Genomic DNA, 21,792 nt, shown 5'->3' with positions numbered 1-21,792 from the left:
TGTGGATGTGAAACTTACTTCAGTATGCTGTCTTTTTGGTTATTTGTGGGCCCTAATAACTTTTGAATCCACTAGCTTAATTAAGCCAATTTTAACTGGAGCCTCAAATAAAACTCTACCAGTTCTGGAAAAATCAGCAGTTCGGTAGAAGACAAAATTCCACATGAGAAAAAGACTTTAGTTAGAGGTCAACAGTTACTTGGTCTGGTTTTGTGCTCAGGCTGCCCACATGGTCAGCACGCGTGCAGTTGCAATTAGCCATAGCCTGAAACGTTCTTGCCCAAGCAGTAACAAAGGAGCATAGCAGAAAAAAGCTTAGTGTACTGTGGAGGGTTTATGGGGAAATAGAAGATAAGGTTAAAAGATGTTGTAGGTTCCATGCAGGAAGTAGGGCTGCTTGCAAAGACGTGCAGGATCCATATTCATACAAATACAGGCATTCTTAGTTTCACAGCTTCTATCCCGTTTTTGAAGGCATTTTGCCTCAGGACAGGTTTCTAGAGATTCCTACTGTGTTATCCATATTACTCCAATCCACACTGGAGTGCCTTTTCTGTTCTGTTGTTCTTGGTAACCAGGTATCTTGGGTTTTGTCCTCTTTTTGCTTCCATGTTGCATATTGGGTTTAGAGTTGAGTTTCTGATAGAATACTGGTAAGACATACACTGTTAAATACAAGCAATTTTGTTGTACCTATTCCTTTTTTGAGTATGAGTACTTGTTTTTCAAAACAACAAAAGTATAAACAGCTTGGAATGCACTTCATATCTTAGTAAAGAGTAAAAACTCTTTTACTTTCACAAATTTGAGTAATAAAGACTGGAGTTCACTAATCTCTCCTTACGCTGTTAACTAAACTACTTGCAGTTGATCACTGCCCCTCTGTACTCCTGGAGGCTATCTTCTTGGAATATGGACCTCTTGATAAAGCTTCTTCCTGAGAGCTGCTGTCAGAGTTACTGGAAACTACTATCATTTCTATATAACAAAATTTCTTTCCAGCCTGCCACTAAAAGTGAGTTGAGTGCATTCATTGGGTGAACATGTGTCTAAATGAAGAAATCAGTGGGTTTAAAGTAGTGTAATGTATTTATTCCTTCAGGCTCACTGGGACTTAATGCAGGCCTGCCTAAACTTGGTGCACCTGTGTGAATATAAACTAACTTAAAGAAAACACAGCTTCATAGTTCCTTTGGCCATGTGACTTGTGAATAGATACCTACACACGATCTTACTATTGGAGTATCAGGAGTACTGATGAATAACCGCCTAAGTAACAAAAAAGACAGTTTTTACCTAAGAAACACATTAGTAAAACCATCAAACTGACCCTTTTTTTCTTCTTTAGGAAAGTGCTATAAAATAGCTATAAATCAAAAAAGAACATAACCTTTGCTTAGATCTCATTATACTCATTTAGATTCATTGTTCATGTAGTCAGAGAAGTTTCTAGTTCTTGCTACTTATTTGTAATTAACACAATCTCAGACTTAGAAATCTGATGTTTTAAGTTAGCTCATACAATGGACTTAAAAAATCATGTCTAACAGCTAGTAGAATCTATATTATTAGATTCTAAATATTTTATATTTGGGATATCATAAATAGTAACTGTAGAGAACTGAAACTTGGCATATCTGAATGATATACTACATGCTGCTTTTTAAAATAAATTTGATTTTCATAAATTGACATAATTTTAATCAGAAGATGACAAAATAATGGGTTTGTGGGATCTCAAGTGCAGAATATCTATTAAAAGGTTAATTCACAGCAGTATAAACTGATTCTAAAACCCACTTTGAGGAAATAAAAGTTTAGATGGGTTTGTTTTCTGTATGTTTGATCCTTTGGCACTTAAGCAAGCTTATAAAATAACCCAGTGACAAAGTAAAGATGTTCTTCCAACTACAGTGTACAGACCTCTGTGTCATGGAAGAATGCACATAGCTTACAAATTCCATATATCTGTGGGGAATAAAGCTAGCTTAAAATTTGGACCTATTTCATGTATCATTTTCTTAATTTTTTTTTTCTGGCTCTCTCTTCCAAGAACAAAAACATTTTTCTTAAACATTATCTTTAGGGTTTGGTGAGTTTGGTTGTTTCAGGGTTGTTTTGTTGGGGTTTTTTTGGGGGGGAGGGGGGGAGCAGTGCTTTTAGAAATGCAATGTTTTTACAATTTACTCTAAGAAACAGCTATCAAATATGATTTAATACTGCTGTAGTACCATTCATCTTCACTGCTACCACATTTACAATAATAAAAACCTAAGAGTCCAATCATGATGAATTTCCTTTTCAGTTTTGGCATTATGAAATAACAATAATGAATTCCAAGTGCATTTATGACCCTAGCAGTATTGCTACAGGGAATTTTATAATACTGCCTTTGATCAGTTTCTCAACTGTAATATGTTAATAGATTTTTTTTTTTTGAGTCTGTATAATTCCTGCAAGAACTTTTCAAAGTCATGTTTTCTGAAGCTATTATATTAAGTTTGTAGCTAAACTTTCTTCTTTTACAAGTCCTACTCATAAAATTCAGTAAATGTTCTAACTAGAATTACTGGCCTACAGATTATTATCTTGAAAAACAGTCTGTAACATCAGAATGGTATTCTGTTTGACTATCAAGAAGTACCTCAAGCAACACTTCCATAAATGTGTACTGGTGGGCAATACCAAACCCACATGGCATTTTTGGGCCATGTATAAACCCACAAAACATCTTTTCCACATTAATCTTTTAAAAGTATGGCATCAATATACTATTTGAAAACTAATTTTCATCAACTTATTTGCATTCCTTATATCATGGAACAATCTATATCTGAAGCTTTTAATTATATGAAAGCAATAATGAGATAATCTGCTAGTCTGTAATCATATTTTTTAAATAATTCATCTCTTTCCCAAGAAGTAATGTAAGTAACAACATAGTTCTTTTTCTAATGTAAACAATGCCCACCATTCCTCCCCGCGCCCCGCCCCAGTCAGCTGATGCTATTTGTTGTCTTTACCACTGGTCTTCACAAGGGAAGTTATTGGCTGGACCACTGAACGCAAACTATCCAGTCACCTTAAGTTATCCTTCCAGCCCTGGGCTAAAGTAAATCATACAGTACTCATGTCCACCATTCTGCTTCTGATCTCCCTAATTCTTCAGGTCTTTAGTCTGAATTATGGTATCTTTCACGTATGCAATATTTATGCAAAGAGTAAAATAAAAAGGCACATATGGCTGTCCTTATCTAATTCATTTTAAGGTTCTTTGATCTGCCAAGCCTTAACTACAGGAAATTTGCATAATTACGAGGGGGGTTTTAAAACATTAGAAGTTTGAATTATTCTCTCTCATATTAACATCCCAGTATGTTGTTAAAAGAAAACAACAAATTAGAAGTTTGAATTATTCTCTCTCATATTAACATCCCAGTATGTTGTTAAAAGATAGCAAAATAATAATTAGCACATATTCTGTGCTTTTACTTTCACATTGCTCAATTCACTTGTAATCTTACAACAAGAAATACTGTTAAATTAGCTACAAGGAATAGCAATTGCCAAAATGAGCATTAGAATTGAGAAGTACCGGGTCTTGTATCTGCGGTTAATATCTCCACAGACCTTCTGTCTCAGAGGAAATTCAATTGCAACAGCTTCTTCAAATACTTAAGGAATTTTATGCTTCCGATCGGGTCCAGGTGTAAATCTGGGAGAAGTACGCAAACTCAAATTTGAGTCATGCTTTCTGATCCATTTCCTGCGATCTGCCTTCTCCACTCACCATTTCTTTTGGAGTTATTATTTTTGAGGAGACCCCACAGTTAAGTAAGAGTGTCAGCCTGGATTTTCAGCTCTACACCTGCATTTCCAGGCTTTTACTAGCTTCAAAGAAATTTCTAATATTATTCTGACACAATGTTTTCCAGCTGAATCCTGTAAGCAACAATGCATAGCATAAACTAGAGTATAATAACTAGGGTATAATATCTAAAGTTGAGCACAGAGTAAATCAAAGCTGGTCTTGGGGTGGGGGGAGGATACATAAGGTGAACTTAGTGAAGCTAACCAAATGCAAGCTGTTGGGCTTTGGTTTTTTGTTGTGTTTTTTTCTGGTTTTGTGGTGGTGTTTTTTTTTAAACTTCAGCATCCTAAAAAAAAAAATCATTGTTGATCATGAAATAGTAGCCCTACTAAATCTCTTTGGTTTTGAATAGAATTTTGCTTAATGACTGATGCCAGTTAGGTTATTGCAGATTATATCTGTACGGCTCTATTTGTTAACAGTTCTGGCCTTGGCTAAAACACAGGCATGTCATTTTTGCAAGCTGAAATGGGTCCCAATAATGATCCTTTGTGTTTTCTTGAGAAAGCTACCTACTTTTGATATGTTTGGCTTCATTCATTACCAATAAGACAAACCGATTTTCTTAGAACGAATGTCCTTGTGGGCCCAGAACAACATAAATAAGATCAGATACTTTAGATTTAATATGGAGCAGCTGTTAATTTACTGAAATGTTTTCAGAAACTGCACAAGGATGGTTTCATATTGTAGCACCAGCACAAGACAGACATTTTTTAAATTTGTTATTGCAATGTTGCCTCGACAAAGGCTGAACAAGTCAAATGACTGGGTAGTCCTGTAGAGACTTCATACTATGAACATCTGGCTGCCTTTAGCCATCGGCATCTTTTTACCCTGTTTTTCCTTCTGACACCCCTTTCCCTTTCACCACAACCCAATTTTTCTGTCTTCCTGCTTGCTTTCTCCCTCTTCTGCGTACCATCTGAACGCTCAGATACCTTCTCTTTCTCTCCTTTGTAGGAATTCCTGGCCTTGAATTCTGCTTGTCAGCAGACAGGCAGATAGAAGGATAAGACTGGTAGCTATGCATTGCCATAACCGCAGCAGTACTGGCTGACTCCTTAGTGTGTTGACTAGCCAGACAGCTGAGGCAAAACTGCTCACAGCTCCCACTTGCCATTTTTGTGATAAGGACACCTATGGGGGGGAGGGCCTCTTATTCTGTGCAGTGTGTGGCATACCCAAAACACTTTTTATATGTTTTTTGATGTGCCACATGTCTTGTATTTACCAGATGAAGCCTTGTGATTGTGCAAGCCAGGCCCAACCTGGCTGGAGCTTTGGGTTGATGTGTTGTTTCATGTTTTCACTTCTACTTAAAATGGGAGAATATCTTCTGTGTTTCAGCCTGTGCTACGAATGTCTTAATTTTCTCTGTTAATGTAAAAATATGCCGATAGAGTTTGAAATAAATAGGGTCATAGTTGTAGTTTGTGTCTACCAAAAATATTAATCCTGTGGGCCAGGAACAACAGAACAATAAATGTTTAAGCTTTACTCAGAGATCAGTACCCATACGTAGGCATAATATTATCATATGAATAGAGTCATTGAATTGCTCATATGGATCAAGTCATAATTTGTTAAAGCATCTGTATGACTGAAGCTGTATGGACTGATAGCCTTAGCAATTCTCATTTCAAAGCTCCCTCATTTTGCTGGTGTTGCTTTGTTTTGTTTTAAACCTTCCATGGCAGAATGACCTTTCACATGCTGGTGAAATGCCCTTCTGGTTTTTCGAAACCTGCTTACTCTTCCCTGTTGTTGCATTGAGTTCTCATGCTGTTTGAACTAAATTGGATTGTGAGGCGAACACAAATGTCTAGCAGCTATTACAGTAATGAATTTAAACATAAACATTGCAATATGTACCAGACAAAAGCAAAATAAGCTTAATTTCAATAGCCATTTGACACTGCAGGATTCATTATGTAGAATTCCACTATACAGAAAGAAGAGTGTATTAATGGAACAAGCTGGAATCATTTAATAATTGAATAGCTGGATTCTGTTAAGAGGGATTTTCTGGTTGCTGTAGGTGGGGATACCCTGCTAGTATGTTTTTCAATATAACTCTCTTTTGTTTAGAAAACTTATTTGAACTTGTAATGTTGCATGCAATATTACCAAACTTCAAATATTTAGGCATTACAAATTAGACAACTTTCCCCTGTGCAAAGGGTTGGAATATCAGCAATATGATGATTTTGTTGTTTGGTTGTTTTGGGGTTTTTTAAGAGTTTTTAAAGAGTTTCTAGTTTTTACTTCTGTAATTTTATGGTGTAAAGTTATTCTTAATGAAAACATATATTCTTATATAAATGCATCAGATTTGGAGTTTGTGCTTTCAGAAGTATCACAAGCGTTAGCAGCACTGCAAGTAATAGGTATCAAAGCTGTAAGCGTGCACTTTCAATCCACTTCCCCCAGTTATTACTGGAACTCCAGAAGAAGGTATTGCAGAAAGAGTTGAGAGGTGAAGTTATGTACTGCATTAATCTAGAATTTCCTATTGTGTGGACTAATGAAAAGAGGCAAACAGCTATGTCAGGAGAGGCAGACATCCTCAGCCCTTAGAAAGTTGAACTTGCCATTGCATAATTTTAAGCAGAAAAAGAGCTCTTTCTCCGCTACATTTTTTTTTTCCAACCAATGACCTACAACTCCAAAGGCAGTAATGAGGGAACTAAAGTAAAGCTTTCAACTAAAACCAAGAAAATAAAATTCTCCAACGTTCTAAAATGTGAGGTGGTTGGGTTTTTGTTTTTTTTTCTGAAAGCTGCTTTGTAAATTCTTAACGCATATTACACCGGTATTTCATTATTATCAGTTATATTTTCCCTTTCTTTTGCAGTAAGTGGTTCTGGCATATTTTCAAATAAAATAAGGAGCTACCAGCTTCAAAAGATGGGGAAACACTTTGGTGTGCAATGTAGCACAATACTGATAATCACTGTAAAGTAAATTATCACTGTAGTGTTTCAACTATGCAGCTTAAGTGATGCACATTCACTGTGAAATTCTACCAAACTCTTGAACTGGCTTTGTCTTATTCCCGCTGTTGCATGCATGTTGTTCACAGCTATGCAGCAGTTCGTGCAACTTTTGCATGTAGTTTTTTCGAATAACTTTCAGTTTTTCTAGGATGCATATGTGTGTGTAATCTGTAAGAAAGCAGTCCTTCATGTGTTGACCTCAATATTAGGTAGATGATGGTACAGAAGAATTTAGATGCAAGTCTGAGACTAGAGACTACAACTCAGATACCATGTTTTACACAATGAACTGGTTTTTTACCAGAAAAGCTGCCTACATTGTCAACAGGAACAAAGAATGTATGTCTAAAACAAAGCAACTCCTTCTTATATTTTCTAACTCTGTTAGATTTTGGGGGTTTTTTGACAAGTTGATTCACACTTCACAAGTATCTTCAGTTACTATTTTGGTGCATGTATTAAAGCTTCTGATAAATGCATCGTTTTGCAAATTAGAGGAAAAGATAGCAACTGGAAGAAATAATGACATAACACTTTTATTTATGAAAATACATTTAGCTATTCAGTCCTCCAATATACTGAATTTGGGAGACTTTTGAAAGCCTAAGTATTATTACTGTATTTTGAATTAATCTGAATGGCTTTAATGGACTACTTAAATGCAAATGATATTTTGTCAAGAAAAGCGTAATTAAAAAAATTAAAAGAATGGCGCTTCAGGAGACCACAGGTTTGAAATCAGAGTTTCCATTAGTCTTTCAACTCTGTGTAGTGATCTTGTATGTCCTGCTCTATTATTCCACAAAATAAGCTTATTTAAACTGACTGAACAGTACCAGTATCATGAATCTATTTATGTAGGTTCAACTAGACTGTTCATAAATCCAGTGTCACACATATCAGTTCCGTTTAACGAAACAATAGAAAGCACTGCTTCTACATGTAAATGCAATCACCTTCCCTTCATAAAGTTAAATTGGCTTCATTTAAGCACTTACGCTGCTTAGGTGTAGTCACCCTGAAATAAGCTGTTAAGGACATTGCAATTTAACCCAGGGCACACTGCACTACTCTTAAGCTTTCAGCAAGTTTACATCAGTATAATGGAAACAGAAGGGAAATGCCTTAATTCAGATGTAAAAGAACAAGTACTGTATGTGTCATAGACGACACGTCATTCTGTTTTTCAGAAAAGACTTTCAAAAGGTTAATGATATGTATTGCTTCAAATATTATATGCCAGCCTTCAAAAATAAGGAGATTGATTCAGAGATGTCCGGAATGATTTCTGAATATCAAACTGCAAAATTTTGTAAGGTCTGGCTGCCCAACATCATTAGCTATTTCTTAAAAATTTGGCCTCTGACAGGCTGAAACCACTGAAGACCATGTCTTAAAATGTTGAGTTTTTTTACTCTGCCCAAGGTTTTTGAAGCAATAAACTTAGTGCTGTTGTAAACAGCATGTTGTAAACAGAACATGTTGTAAATCAATGAGGCAAAAGACGTGGCACTACTCATCTCAAAATAAATGCGGATAGCTGATTTCCTCTCAACTTGTAACAAATAGTAGAGATTCAGTTTAACATAGAAATGGTGCTCAAAAGAATCATTTTACGTAGAAATCTAAAGCATTTAGGCTATTCTCCCAAGTGAGTGCCCACAAGTAATTTGGAATCATGGGACTGAGCCTTTAAGAATTAAATAATCATGCGGTTGGTTGAAGTTTTTTAAACATTTTTATTACCGATTCTGAAATGTGTATTCGTGTAGAAAGTTGGTGGGTTTGGGGTTGGTTTTTTGGGTTTTGTGGAGGGGGTTTTTTTTGTTTGGTTTGGGGTTTGTTTTTTTTAAAAAATACTTATTTGGGCTTCTTTTCTAATTATATTTCAGCTGGACAGCTTAGCCAGTCAGCACATTTTGCTCTCCAGTTGCCATACAATGTGCTAGGTTTGGGACGTAGTGCTAATTTCCTTGACCACTTGTATGTTGGCATTCCTCGTCCTTTAGGAGAAAAGGTTAGTTGAGATTTAAGACTGTCAACCTAATATTTATGGTGTTACCTTTCCTAATAGAGTTTGGATGGAAATACTGCTAGGGACACTTTTTTTTCAGTAGCAAGAATATCAAAGAACTAAGTTTGAATACAGAAAAGTTTGCCAAAGAGAACCTTGCATGCCTGTTTTTTTGGGGGGTGTATAAGCTCTCAAGCTAACACTAAGACCAAAAGATGACTGCAGTTGTCTATAAATGTTAGCACAGGTGTATAGTGCTTGTTTATATGGTAAATGTGTATTAGATCTGAGGGTCCAATTATTATGTTTTCAGCTGTAAGACTTTCCTGGGGTTGGTCTGGCCAGCCTATAAACTCACATAATCCTTTATGCCTCAGTAATAAAACCATGGTCAGTATGATGGAGGTGGAGATGACCATGATTATCTAATCTTCAGCTGAAACATAAAAGTAGGGTCCTGACCATTTTCGGTCTTTAAAGATCTGATGGTACTACTTTAAAAAGTGACGTAGTCGAATTTGCATACTGGCCAAATTCTGATTTGGATAATTGCTTTGCCTGCCTCCTTTGTAGAATTGGTTCTTTTTTCCCTATTAAGTTGTTGCTTTGTACTTTTTAAGCAGATGCTGTGTTTCATGTCAGCAACAGTTATTTTGCTTTTACAAGCACTTTGGAGCTTTCAGAATTTATACGCACGTTTATACAAATGTAAGGGAATAATCACATTTAAAGTAAAAAAAGAGCAACTTGGTTTTTGGTTCTCCTTTTGTATGTTTCAGCAGAGAATTTCTTTGCTTTTAAGCGTGTTGGTTTGTTAGGAATTGACATAGCCTTTGTTTTTCTTTCAGTCCATAAGAAAACAAGAATGGACAGCTATCATACCAAACTCCCAGCTTATAGTCATCCCCTATCCTCATAATGTTCCTCGAAGGTAACTTCATCGTTTTGATTTGCCCTTCACAAAATTACATTAATACAGAGTTTAAATTAGGCATTATGTGTAGATTTAAAAATAGTCACTTGTATAGAAAGCAAATTTAAGAACAGTGGGGAGGGTTCAGTTCTGTAGATGTAGTTGCCTGTGTGACTAGGCAGAATGCTTAAGTATTTACACAGACTCTTAGATAGTGCCCGTAAGCAGTCAAACTCTATTACCAGCTCATACAAACAATCAAAATGTATTACCAGCTCAACTCCTGTAAATAACAACATATATGTGAGATTTACCAACATGCTTTTTGACACATTGCAAGGATGGTAATGATTGAAGCAAGCATTTTTGTTTCACTAAACATGCAGTTTCTGTCTAGTTGCATATAAAAGCTTTATTTCAGCCCTTCTGAATGCCTATCTGTTGCCACAGGTATGAATGTTTTTCTTTAAGTAAACGTGACCGGGTTGGTTACACAAGAGCTTGAACACTGAATTCATTTTGCAATTAAAATGTTTATCCCAGAAAGAAAGCATGTTTCTCTCTTTGCTATTAGAGAAAACATTAGTGACATATTCCAGCTGCTTTTTGCCACTTGATCTACTAGTGAGGTCAGTTGTATTTATCATGCAGAAATGATTCTGACATCAGTTTCAGCAGTTAATTTTACTATAGGACAAATAACAGTTGAGAAGTGATGTGCCACTTGAGTTGCTAATTAATAACCACAGGAATAGCATCTGCCAGATGAAGAAAATTTACTTATAGTCTTGAGGTATTTAAAGGTATGTGTTACGCAGAATTTTTTCTGTCGTCTTATCCTTAAACTATTTTTGCCTTCCTATAAAGTAAGTTTATGGACACTGTAGAATAGCAGAGGATAGAATCCCCAGAAGAAATCCAATTTCGTAACAAACACTTCTTAAATTTATCATTTTTTTTTTAACATAGATATATTGTTTCCTGAGAGGCCTCAGTGCTGCCTCAACATAGAGCCTCCTCCTGACAGCTTTCCCATGATCAAAAGCCTGGAGCACAAAAAGGGTGTTAACTGAGCCTCAGAACCCCACAACATTCGAGTGATGTCTTCCAGAAGCCCTCTAAAGTGCTTAATTTTGTTGCTCTCCAGCATTCTCCTGCCATAATCAACTGGTTCTGTTGCTTACAACTGCAGTTGTTCCTGGGTAAACTTCAGACTTAGAGATGCCTAACCAATTAGACCCCATGAGCCTGTCCAAGAGGAGCTTCTCATGTGGAGGAAACAATCTATCTTACAGGCTTATTTAACCCTGCTTCTCCATCTCCCCAGGCCCCAGGCAGTTTTGTGGAAGGTTTTCCTACACATTTTACTTTGTCCTGGGCAGGGGTGGGAGATAAATCTCCTAATGAGAAAAAAGTCAGTACCTGAGGGTATCCATAGGGTTCTTGGAAAGTTAAACAGAAAATGAATTTAGACATGGCATTACCTGGAACTAATTCTATTAAGCCATATATTTCCAAATAAATACCATTAAGCTTCAGTCTCTAAGTATAGCCACTAGTTTCTGTAGGCAAAGTTGTTACCTGTCTTACACTAGCAGGCTCTTTTCATCTTTGTAAGTTAAATCTATTTTCTCCTTCCTAATGAAAGGTATTAACATTTCCTTGTATTTTCTTTTGTATAGCTGGAGTGCCAAGCTGTATCTGACCCCAAGTAACATTGTGCTGCTAACAGCTATAGCCTTAATTGGTGTCTGTGTTTTCATCCTGGCAATAATTGGCATATTACACTGGCAAGAAAAGGTAAGCGTAATTAACTAGATTTTTTTCTGTTTTCTATACTATTTAACACTTCCAAATATTTTATGGTCTTGTACATTGGGTTTTTTTGAGTGGTTTTCTACAGTATAATTTCTGACACAGCAAAAAGGTATTTATTATTAATTCAGTATTTACTGCAAGCTTAAAAATTGGCATTGTTTTTCTTTAAGCTCTAAGACAGTTAAAAAGGGAAAGGAGGAACCACATGGATAAGCTTTTGCCATTAAGCTGTTACTCCTAACTGAACAAGACATTTTTGTTTCGTATCTAAGCTTTCTATTTTGCAGAGTTTTAAGGAGTACTGTTTTGGAAAATGGAAGATAAACTCAGTTTACTTATCTTGAGTTCTGCTGGTAATCTAAAAATAAGGAAAAGGTCTCTCTTTCTGTATCTCTTTGCTGATTGCACTGACATTAGCATTCAAGACTGTATAGGGAGTAAATCGTACGTATTGGCTGCTTTGCTCTGTGTGCCTGAATTATACATGCAGTGTATAGAAATCCATTGATTTGAAGAAGCATTTTGAAAGGGGCCTTTCATGTCACAAAAGAAATGCGTTCCCATTTTCCCTAACTATGCTCAGCTCACAATCATATCCAACTGGCAGGATTGCCAATAAATGCTACTACATACCCAAACCATAATCTTAGCTGTCAAATAAAATTACTGCACATTTTGACATGGTAGAACTGTTTGTTATTTTGTGCTTGTGGAAAAAAAATGACCTTGTTAAACATCCAGATAGGCTTTGCGCATGCTTCATATTTAAATAAAACCCATAAAGCAAAGAAATACGAAGTTTATGATGACTGTCCTTAGCATGTCCTACTGTACCAAGAAAGCATTGCTAACTGGTAGCTAGGACTATGCACTGGCTGGGTTTAACTCTGTCTCCAACACATCTTAAGCAACAAGAGTAGCAGAAAAAATACTTGGACTTTGAGTTGCAGAAGGATTAACTATGTATAATTCCATCTGGAGAAATGGAGATTTAACGTCAACGTTTAAAACAATTCTTCGTATAATAATCTGTGTATTGTAATGTAAAGAAGCACTCAGCCCACAGTGAGTGCTTTCTGAGCCATTTTAAACCCCATTAGGTATATGTGAATGAAGTGGTGTATTGGTTGTATTATAAACTCGTTTCCAACAGCTGCATCTTGCTCAAAATAGACACAAATATTTGGATAAATTGTGTGTATTTTCAGACTACTGTATAAACATTTGTTAATTCCTATAATTTTCCAGTGCCCTCCTATTGATTTTTACCTTCCCAATTTTTAGAAGAAATGGTTGAGAACAAATAAGAATCTTGACCAAGGCTGTATTGTGCATCACTGACCTCCAAAGTTCCTTGTTTCTAAGCTTGTTCTTGGTTTACTGCCTCTTTCAGTAATCCTCTCACAAAAACACTGTTCTGCTTAAATGCTGTTTTCTCTTACAGACTCTAGAGTACCTATAGCAAAGAAAGGAAGGGGAAATGTACTGGCAGTTACAATCTCTTCTTTTCCCCCAGAAGATATATCTGTCTGTAAGCTGCAGTGTTTTATTTAGCAGTTAAAATAAACCATGTACTTTGACCTCTGCAGATAAGTAGTAGTAGGAGCCCTTTGTCTACAACAGTTCTTACACACTCTTCTGTCAGCCAAGTATTGTATTGTTTAAATAACCGTAGGGTTTAGGGATAGTATGTCTCTCTGTCGTGCCATAGAAATTTTGGATCCATTAAAAAAAAAAAAAGCTTTTAAATCTCAGTTACTAGTTTTTAATTTTGATACATCAAATGAAAAAGAAATTAAGGAATAATTTACACCATTATTCATCTTCGCTAATGTAGCAGACTGTATTGTTGTAAGGACCTTGATATTCCTGTATTCTGATTCTTTATAACTTTCTTTGTGGTCTTGAGGCTAGTCATGTGAACACGACACATTGATGATAATACTGCTAGAGAAGTTTTGATGGATTCATCAGAGTATCAGTTACTGTCAAATTTGAAGTGGTAATTTTTTCAGGAAGCATACGAGAAATGGAGTGAAAATTGCTTTCTAAGTGAGACTAAAATTTTGTGCAATGTGACAAGCATTTAAATGTAGGAAAGAGTATGCCACTCCCTTCTTCCCACCCCATTTTTGACATTCAAAATACTACTGACATTGATAAAGTCCCTGCCAAAAAGCCAGACTGCTATATCTTAAACTCCACTGACAGCTCTGCTGCTGCCACAAAATGCAGTAAAATCCACAGTTAATCCAATGGAATTGCTATCATACATAAACATTGTGTGATGAGGAAATCTTTGGCCTTGAGCCAAAGCAGATGACAAACTTTCATGGCAGAACACGTGCACCGATTTCTACCAAAATTGTCATGTATATTTATCAACTGAGATACAAATCTGAATGCCCACACAACAGCATAGTGTAAAGGCTTTTCTTCATTTAACTCATCAAAAAAAAAAAGTTCCGTATAAGTAAGCTAAAAATCATTTAAATCTGTTTTAGTAAATTCTCTTATGCTAAGATTTACACATACTGTCATGACAAAAACACTGTTTTCTAGAAAAGTTCACACTGTGTTCAAAAACCCTTTAATAAGTGCTTTCATACTCTGTTACTGCTTTAGAACACAAGAGGAGGCTTGTGGGAGAGGACATGTTTTTACACATTACATGGATTATAGGTACAATTTAAATGTGCTTCTCTTTTCCAGGTACCATCCAAACTACTCTTTCAGCAGATCAATGTGTGTTCTGCATAAATAAGCAGGGAAACGCATCCTACCTCATATTTTCATAACACAGACAAAAACATGGAACATTTTTAGCCTACTTGGTGCTGTTAATTGTTGGTTGAACTGACATCTTTGTCTAAATTCGTATTTAACAGAATATTTTAACAAGAATCTCATTTTAAGTGTAACATAGATGACATTTACAGTTAATCCAGAGTAATTTCATCTCATTTTTATAATGCAGACTAAATAAATGCATACTAGAAACATTCTTCGTTTTTGAAATATTCCTCTTAAAAAGGCATTATTAGAAATAATAGAAAATAATGGGTCATAAATACTAAAACAGCTGCGCATTAACAGCAGAAGCCAATTTTTAGTAGATTATTGCTATCTCAAACTGGCATCATTTAAAAGCTAATTATTGGGACATTTTACTAAGCTTTTTGCCTTTTGTCAAATGAGTGACTTGGAAAAAATCAACCATTCTATGACATTTGACAACTCATTTCTGTAACAGTATTGCTCTATATCCCATAAAGTGTTTTTTTAATTATTATTTTTCAGAAAGCAGATGACAGAGAGAAGCGACAGGAGGCTCATCGGTTCCATTTTGATGCTATGTGACATGCCTTAATATTTATGAAGGAGCTGCTACTCATTTGCTTAATTGAAATACTAAATTCTGATTTGTAAAATGATTACTGTGAAAATACTGCTGGTGTGCTATTTGTAAATGTTGCATTATTTGGTATTTATTTGGAAAGCATTAAAATTGGACCTGAATGTCTCACAAGGCCTTTTAGTTAACAGACTATATATAATAGCATTTGGTCTTTAACACAACTGTAAATTTATTTTTCTTAGTAAGGGGATGACATTGCATGTACCATTGTTTACGTACCACCAATTCTTTAGTAATGTTTGATAGAAAGCAAGCTGTGTAAATAAAGTTTAGCATTTCAGTGAGCAGAATACTTTGTACCACTTGAATTGGTCTTGTCATTTATACATTCCTGCAAAATAACCTGCATTTCTGAAAATTAAGCTTGAGCAATTTCTCAGATGACTTGATCATTAATTATTTTGATTGTACTAAATGGTGCTCAACCTGAAGTATTCTGTATTTTGCTTTGTTTAAATCCATATGTGCAACAGTTAAAGAATTTAGGAATTGGAGAACTAAAAGAAACCTGCAGTGTTAGTGCTAGTTCAGTAGCTCATCATGGGATAGATGCGGTATTTATGTGTGTTAGCTCTAAAGAGAAGACAACACATTAAAAAATTAAAATCATAAAAATGTATCAGCATTACATAATCTGCTTTTATAATTAAACTATTACTACATTTATTTTAGAAAGGCCTAAAGTTGTCATGAAAGCAACTTTTAAAAAAAAAAAACAAACTTGTAAGAAAGGTATGGGATTTTTTTTGTTTGGTTTTGTTTTTAAAGAAGTTAAAAGAAATATTTTGGAGTAGAAGGAGAATGAGGATTGACTCCCTAAAATTTATTGCTAAGGGATGAGATAAACAAAGATTAAATAAAGAATATAATAGGACACTCGGAATAAGCAATGTACATTATCTGTGTACACTACTATGCCCAAATTTCATAAGGCTGTAATAATTACATAAGACAAGTAGCTCAACTTTCTATATATAAAATGGTGATAATGTTACAGTTGCCCAGTGTACTTTGGATCCTGGAACAGCCTCTAAATATAATCATGCTTTTATTTAATAGTTATTCCTTAGTGATATGAGTTTACATGATAAATTGTGCATTTAAATCTGTCAACTTGAATTCCTAATAAATACTGTTTGATAAACTAGAACGCACTTCCTCAACAAAGCGTTGGTCTTACAGGCAATCTCCTCTGCAGTAGCTATCTCCTCCAGTCTGGCACTTGTTACAGGACACTACCTTTGCTTGTCGATACAGGAACAGAAAAGAGAGAGCAGGTACAAAGCTGAACTGATCATGTCCACCCTGAATCACAGTCAAACAATTTGTTACCATGGCAGTGCTGAACAGTGACCCATTCATACAGCAGCACCAAGCCAAAAATCAGAAAAGTACTGATAAGCGATCTACTAAGCTGTGAAGTTTTACTAGATATTTCTAATATGAACTGATCAGATTCCAGCAAAGGGGACATTCATATTACAGTACTGTTATTATGTAGGATAGCGTATTTCCTTAATGCACACCTTTAATGCTTCTCTTAGAGTGGCATGAAAAGGTAAGATTTTTTTTTTTAGATAAATACTTAATGCTACTGGATTTTTTTAAACCCCGTTGATAGAAATAATCCTGACAGCAAAAGTAATAACAGATTTCATAATTAAGAGGAAGCACAATTCAATACATTTTTCTGTCTTTTTCAGATGGCTGGAGAATAAGGCTAAACGCATAATGCCACTGTGGCAGCAAGATTGTCTGTAGCTCTCTGTCACAATATTACAACCATAGATTAGCCTCCTTATGTTTTTTGAAAAAAACAGTCAGGAATGCAATAACCTCATGCTGGCATTTAAGCTGTTGTCAAGTTAACAAAACAATGAACTCAGTATCTTTTCCTTTAAGATATTTTGCATGCTTAGTAATGCATCATTGCATTATATACATTGCATTTATATACAATAACATTATTGGTGCTTTAATAGCTTTCTTATAATAAAGTTTACCCCATGTTCTAACTACTCATAGCTTGGCTCACAACAGTATATGCATACTATTTTGAATTAAGGCATTAAATATCGTTAAACCTCTTGCCAAGGGTTTCATGTCATACTTTGATTTTCCATTCTAGAAGCATCAAAAATACATTTGGGTAAGGTTATTACCCTTCTACCAGTAAGTTTAAGAAAGCAGCATCAATTAGAAAGCATAGTTCCAGGTGATGGTCACAGTAACCGAGAAGTGAGAAATAGTTCTAACTACATTGATTTTCAAAATCCATCCACCATAACGCAGCCCTGGTGAGAAATGCTATTGGAAGGTTTCTTCAGTGTGAAATCTCACCTATATAAAAATACCGTTGACACGCCAACTGACAGATGGCTGTTGAAATACCATCTTTCTTTGTTCTTATTTTCCATGAGAAGCTTTAAGACTGAATCTTCCTACCAGATTTATCATTAATGCACTATAATCCCCCCACCAAAAGAACCAACTTTGCTGCAGATTAATAGGCATATTCTATATAGTATGGTATTCCTCCTGTGATGAGGCCATCTTTCTCAACAGACAGCTTTATTAAAAACATTTGCTACAATTAATTGAAAAGTAATCACTATAAATGCACCAAGTCAATTCAGGACTTTTGTAACTACTTTCAAACAAATGACACCTAAATAGAACAGAAGTCAATCCATAAGTTTCTATAGTATAGTATAATCATCAGAGCTTAGTTTTGTTAAAACAATGTAAAAGCATTAACCATGCCAGCTTTGAAGGTATTAATAACCAAAAGAATTATTTTTTAAAATCCAGAAAATAAAATTATGCTTAAAATAATCTCAAACTTTGCAAATAAATAATATTAAGACCAGTGATTTCGCAAAAACATCTGCAATTCAAACACATTCTAAAGGGAGGGGCAAATTTTTTTATCGAAGACTGAGAAGTATGTCAAGAAATCAAGAGCAATAGAGATGTTAAATCTGGAATATTGCTATGCTGTTTCAGTAGCTTTATTATCCTTTTTTTTTTTTCCATTTTGGCAACAAGATCTTTTTGTTGAGGCACTAGTAATATTGGCCTCAGCTGTCACTTTGAAAATAATCAACCACACAGCACTATTTTATAACTAATTCCTGTCTTCGATGAAAAATGTGATCCCATCTATGATACAATCCATAAAAATTGTAAAATATATGCTAATCTTATTTTGAAATTCCTGAACTTCCTGACTTAAACCAGAAAAGTTTGTAGGTATATTCTAATATAGATCTAATTACATGGCCTAGCAAAGAGAGAAGCGCACAGTAAGCTTTCTGAAGACTATCAGTATTCTTCATGTCTATTTGAAAGTTTGCAGTGTTCTTAACTCAGTAGTAAATAACAAAGCCAATTACACATATTTATGTATGATTACATATTATGTTACCACACTAAGAGGCACTTGCACCTTCTATCATTTTCTAATTAAATCTTAATAATATACAATTTCTATCTTAATTATCTGCACCTAAATCCTAGTGACAAACCCAGGCACCGGAACAGTTAAAATGTAACTCCGAACTTCCTTTCATAATTATTCACTGTTGACATCTATATTTTTGCAACCTCTTTTAAAACCAATATCCAAATAGCCTCAAATGTAGTAGAAAACTGCTGGTCTAAGGCTATTTGTGATGTACAATCTGCTACTCAAGAGCAGCAAATACTTAGGTAATAGTAAAATTAAAACTTGTAGCAGAACAGGAAACCAAAGGAAGTTTTAAGGAACAGCTGTTGGGAGGAGGCAAAACCAGTTCTAATAATGGAAATTTAAGCCTTTTATTGCAGCAGAGCACCTGTTGTAACTGACTCATTCTTTAACTGTTCGTGCAAGTATTTGCCTACGTCAAAATAAGGAGTCCCATTGCCTTCCGTGAACTACTCCCATTCAAAAATAATCATGATGACTCACTGGAGCAGCAGAACAATACACAACTGGCTTGTCCAAAAGCTGTCTTCAACCTTTCTTAACTCCCAAACTCAAGTTTAACTAACTCAAGCTTACTGCTGGCTTGACCCGGTGGCACAGCATTCTGTTCCCTAGAAACCAGCACTCTGCAGGCTCAGAAAATGGGAAGTGAAAGTTTCTTCAGACCTGTCACTACTTTACTATAAACTATTTTAAAGCACCACCTATAACAAGAACTCTAGTAAGACAAAGCAGCAGGGATGTCCATGTGAGAAATTTCTCTGACAGCAGCAGTAAACAATGGCAGAATATGCCCCAAATCTATGAGTTGATGCTACTACCTGCATCTCCTACAGCTTGACGCGGCCCTGGGAAAAGAACAGGATGGAAAAGCTACTACCCTTCCCCAAGTGTGTAACAGCTCTGTTCAACCTTCTAACGGACAAGCTAGAAGTTCAACTTTGCAGTTAAATTGACTGTAGCAGATTGGGTCTTTGCAATTACTACCAACTTGTATTGAACACAAGTTATCACTAGGTTTTTCTATTTCCTTGCTGTGAGACAATTGACCGCAAATAGTTTTCTTGAATGCAAATTCACCTTGAGATCTGAGAATCAGGCTAGTTCTCTCATTTCTTATATCATCACAAGTAGTAAAAATATCCGAGCCAAAGTTTGCCATCAGCTACGCTGTGCATTCCGGGGGAAAAAAAAAAAAAAGCAACCCCCGGCTCCTAACAATCTGCACAACAGCATAGTCAGATTTTAATTTTGTGCTTATGTACTTGCAGAGAGAATAAAAAATTGTGGATGACGCACAGATACAGTAGAAATTATTAGTCTGTCAGATATTTTCTTGAGTTACTACAGTAAACATTTTCATTAGTAAAGAAAAAAATGCAAAGTAGATCCACCTAATGAGGACTTCTCTTAATATAGGAGTTTGCACTATATAATTTAACATTTCATCATACCACTATAAAAACACGGTTAAGAGGTGAACAGAGAGAAATTGCTTTATCCACTGCGGGAATGCAGCAGCTATTTTACAATTCACGGGAAAACTACCCTTTGAGAAGGACTGTATCATCTCTATTTGAAATTGAAAGGACAATTCGAGTAAGCGGAATAATATAATTATGTAACTTGGGGTTTTGCCAGAGCATCAAGCTTAATACTTCATCAAGCTTCTTGGAACACTGAAATGGATCTTTAATACCCAGAAAAGCTGAGGACCTTTACAGTAAGGTCTTGCCGGGTCTCCCGTGCGCCCCGCGGCCGAGCAGAGCGCAGGAGCGCTCGGAGGGCGGAGTGCCACCTCCCGCACACGCAGCCCCGCGGGGCTCCGCGCTGGCTTCGGCCGACTGCTCTTCGGTCCCTCCTTGCTTAATTCGCCATGACTGACAATCATAGTGACTTGAAGAGCCTGAAATATTTAACTGATAATCTGAAGCAAGAGAACAGCCTTTTCTGACAGGATACGCTGACCTTTGAACACTGTAGAAAGAATTTGACGTTCAAAGACATAGCACCAAACCACAAGGAAATCAGAGCTTTCACCTCTCACAATCGCGTTCGAGACTGTAGTGAGCGGCCCTACTCCTTAAGCAGACGGAATCGCAAGTTGCAATCAAGCATCTAATTTACAGTTTGCAAAATCTAGTGGGTCTGTCGAGCGGGTTCCAAATTGCTTCCATCAAGTGCCTGAGCTCGGACAGCGGAGTTCCGCGTGGGGGAGAGGTTCCGGAGGTTCAGACTTGCATCACTATGCACGACCGCGATGGGGAGAAGACCTGAGTTAAGTGGCGAACGTGACCTCCTGCATCCTGCGGCGGGGCTGGAGCCTGCGTTCGGGCACGGGAAACCCGCGGTCGCCGCGCCCGGCACCGCAGCCCCTGCGGTGGACGGGCCGGGAGGGCTCGGACCGCCCCTGCCCGCTGCACAAAGCTTTGCAACCCGCTCCGCACACTGATCCAAACATCTTCTTACTTCAGTACTTCGGGATCCTGAGCTAAAGCTCTCAGCCTCGCCTGATCGGCAGTTCTAGGGAAAAGACATCCTATATGAAATACCCCGAGATACTTCAACCCGCGCTGCCTATGGGAGAGCTAAAAAAATCTCTAACGGGCTTACATGCGTTGCTATAATTTTACACGTAGCCTATCGGTACGGCAACCTTTCGCGGCCATGCTCCCGGCTGTCCGGAACAGCAGCGGCTCTCGCTGTTACACACCTCCATCGCCAGCTCGGAGGTGTCCGGGAGGACGCGGAGCCCCGGCTGCCACGGGGTGCCCCCGCGGCGGGGTCTGCTGGCCGGGGGCTCTCCCTCCCCCGCCCCGCCCGGCGGAAAGCCCTTCTCCCGGGGTTACAGTCATCCCTTCCGCCGACATCGCCGCCTGCCCCCCCACCTCGGGCCCTTTTGCTAGGTAACATCTCCCCTCACAAGCTAACCTGATGGGATGGATAGCCAGAGGGATGGGAGCCAGGGCAGGCAGCAGGCTAAGTGCGCCTTTTTATTAACTTCTTGTAAAGTAATAGCTCCATTTTAGCTGTCACTCTTGTCAGACAACAGCCGCACCATAGCGCGTGATGGGCTCTTCCCGGCGCCTGAGCTGCAGGCAGCACGCTGCAGCCAGGCAGGCAGCTGGGCACGCCGCACGGCTGGAGCCGCGCGGGCTCTCTGCCACGAGTGAGGGGGAGAGGGGGAGGAACAGGAGATGAAGGGGAGGGGGGGCACCCTCTTCCCCCGCCGGGACCCCACTCAGATCCCAAACAAAGGCGGGCAGCCGGGATTCGGGTTCACCCGAGCC

The 21,792-nt window shown here is 37.2% G+C and overlaps 2 protein-coding genes across 2 annotated transcripts in view; both read left to right on the top strand.

Annotated features, from left to right (window-relative positions):
• Window positions 1-17,120, top strand: part of ITFG1 (integrin alpha FG-GAP repeat containing 1) — a 92,194-nt gene extending 75,074 nt beyond the window's left edge. The window contains exons 16-19 of the mRNA XM_009320340.1: window positions 8,763-8,887; window positions 9,733-9,815; window positions 11,480-11,597; window positions 14,916-17,120. Coding sequence (XP_009318615.1) covers window positions 8,763-8,887; window positions 9,733-9,815; window positions 11,480-11,597; window positions 14,916-14,975 — 386 coding nt within the window. The 3' untranslated portion in view covers window positions 14,976-17,120. The remainder of the gene's footprint in view (window positions 1-8,762; window positions 8,888-9,732; window positions 9,816-11,479; window positions 11,598-14,915) is intronic.
• A 4,451-nt stretch (window positions 17,121-21,571) lies between these two features.
• NETO2 (neuropilin (NRP) and tolloid (TLL)-like 2) overlaps window positions 21,572-21,792 on the top strand; it is a 33,106-nt gene continuing 32,885 nt past the window's right edge. The window contains exon 1 of the mRNA XM_009320339.1: window positions 21,572-21,671. Coding sequence (XP_009318614.1) covers window positions 21,572-21,671 — 100 coding nt within the window. The remainder of the gene's footprint in view (window positions 21,672-21,792) is intronic.

Source organism: Pygoscelis adeliae, unplaced genomic scaffold (genome assembly GCF_000699105.1).
Source record: "Pygoscelis adeliae isolate BGI_AS28 unplaced genomic scaffold, ASM69910v1 Scaffold62, whole genome shotgun sequence".
In the NCBI taxonomy this organism is placed as follows: Eukaryota; Metazoa; Chordata; class Aves; order Sphenisciformes; family Spheniscidae; genus Pygoscelis; species Pygoscelis adeliae.
The sequence above is the reverse complement of the archived record's forward strand: the minus strand, read 5'-3'. Positions and strand labels throughout refer to the sequence as shown.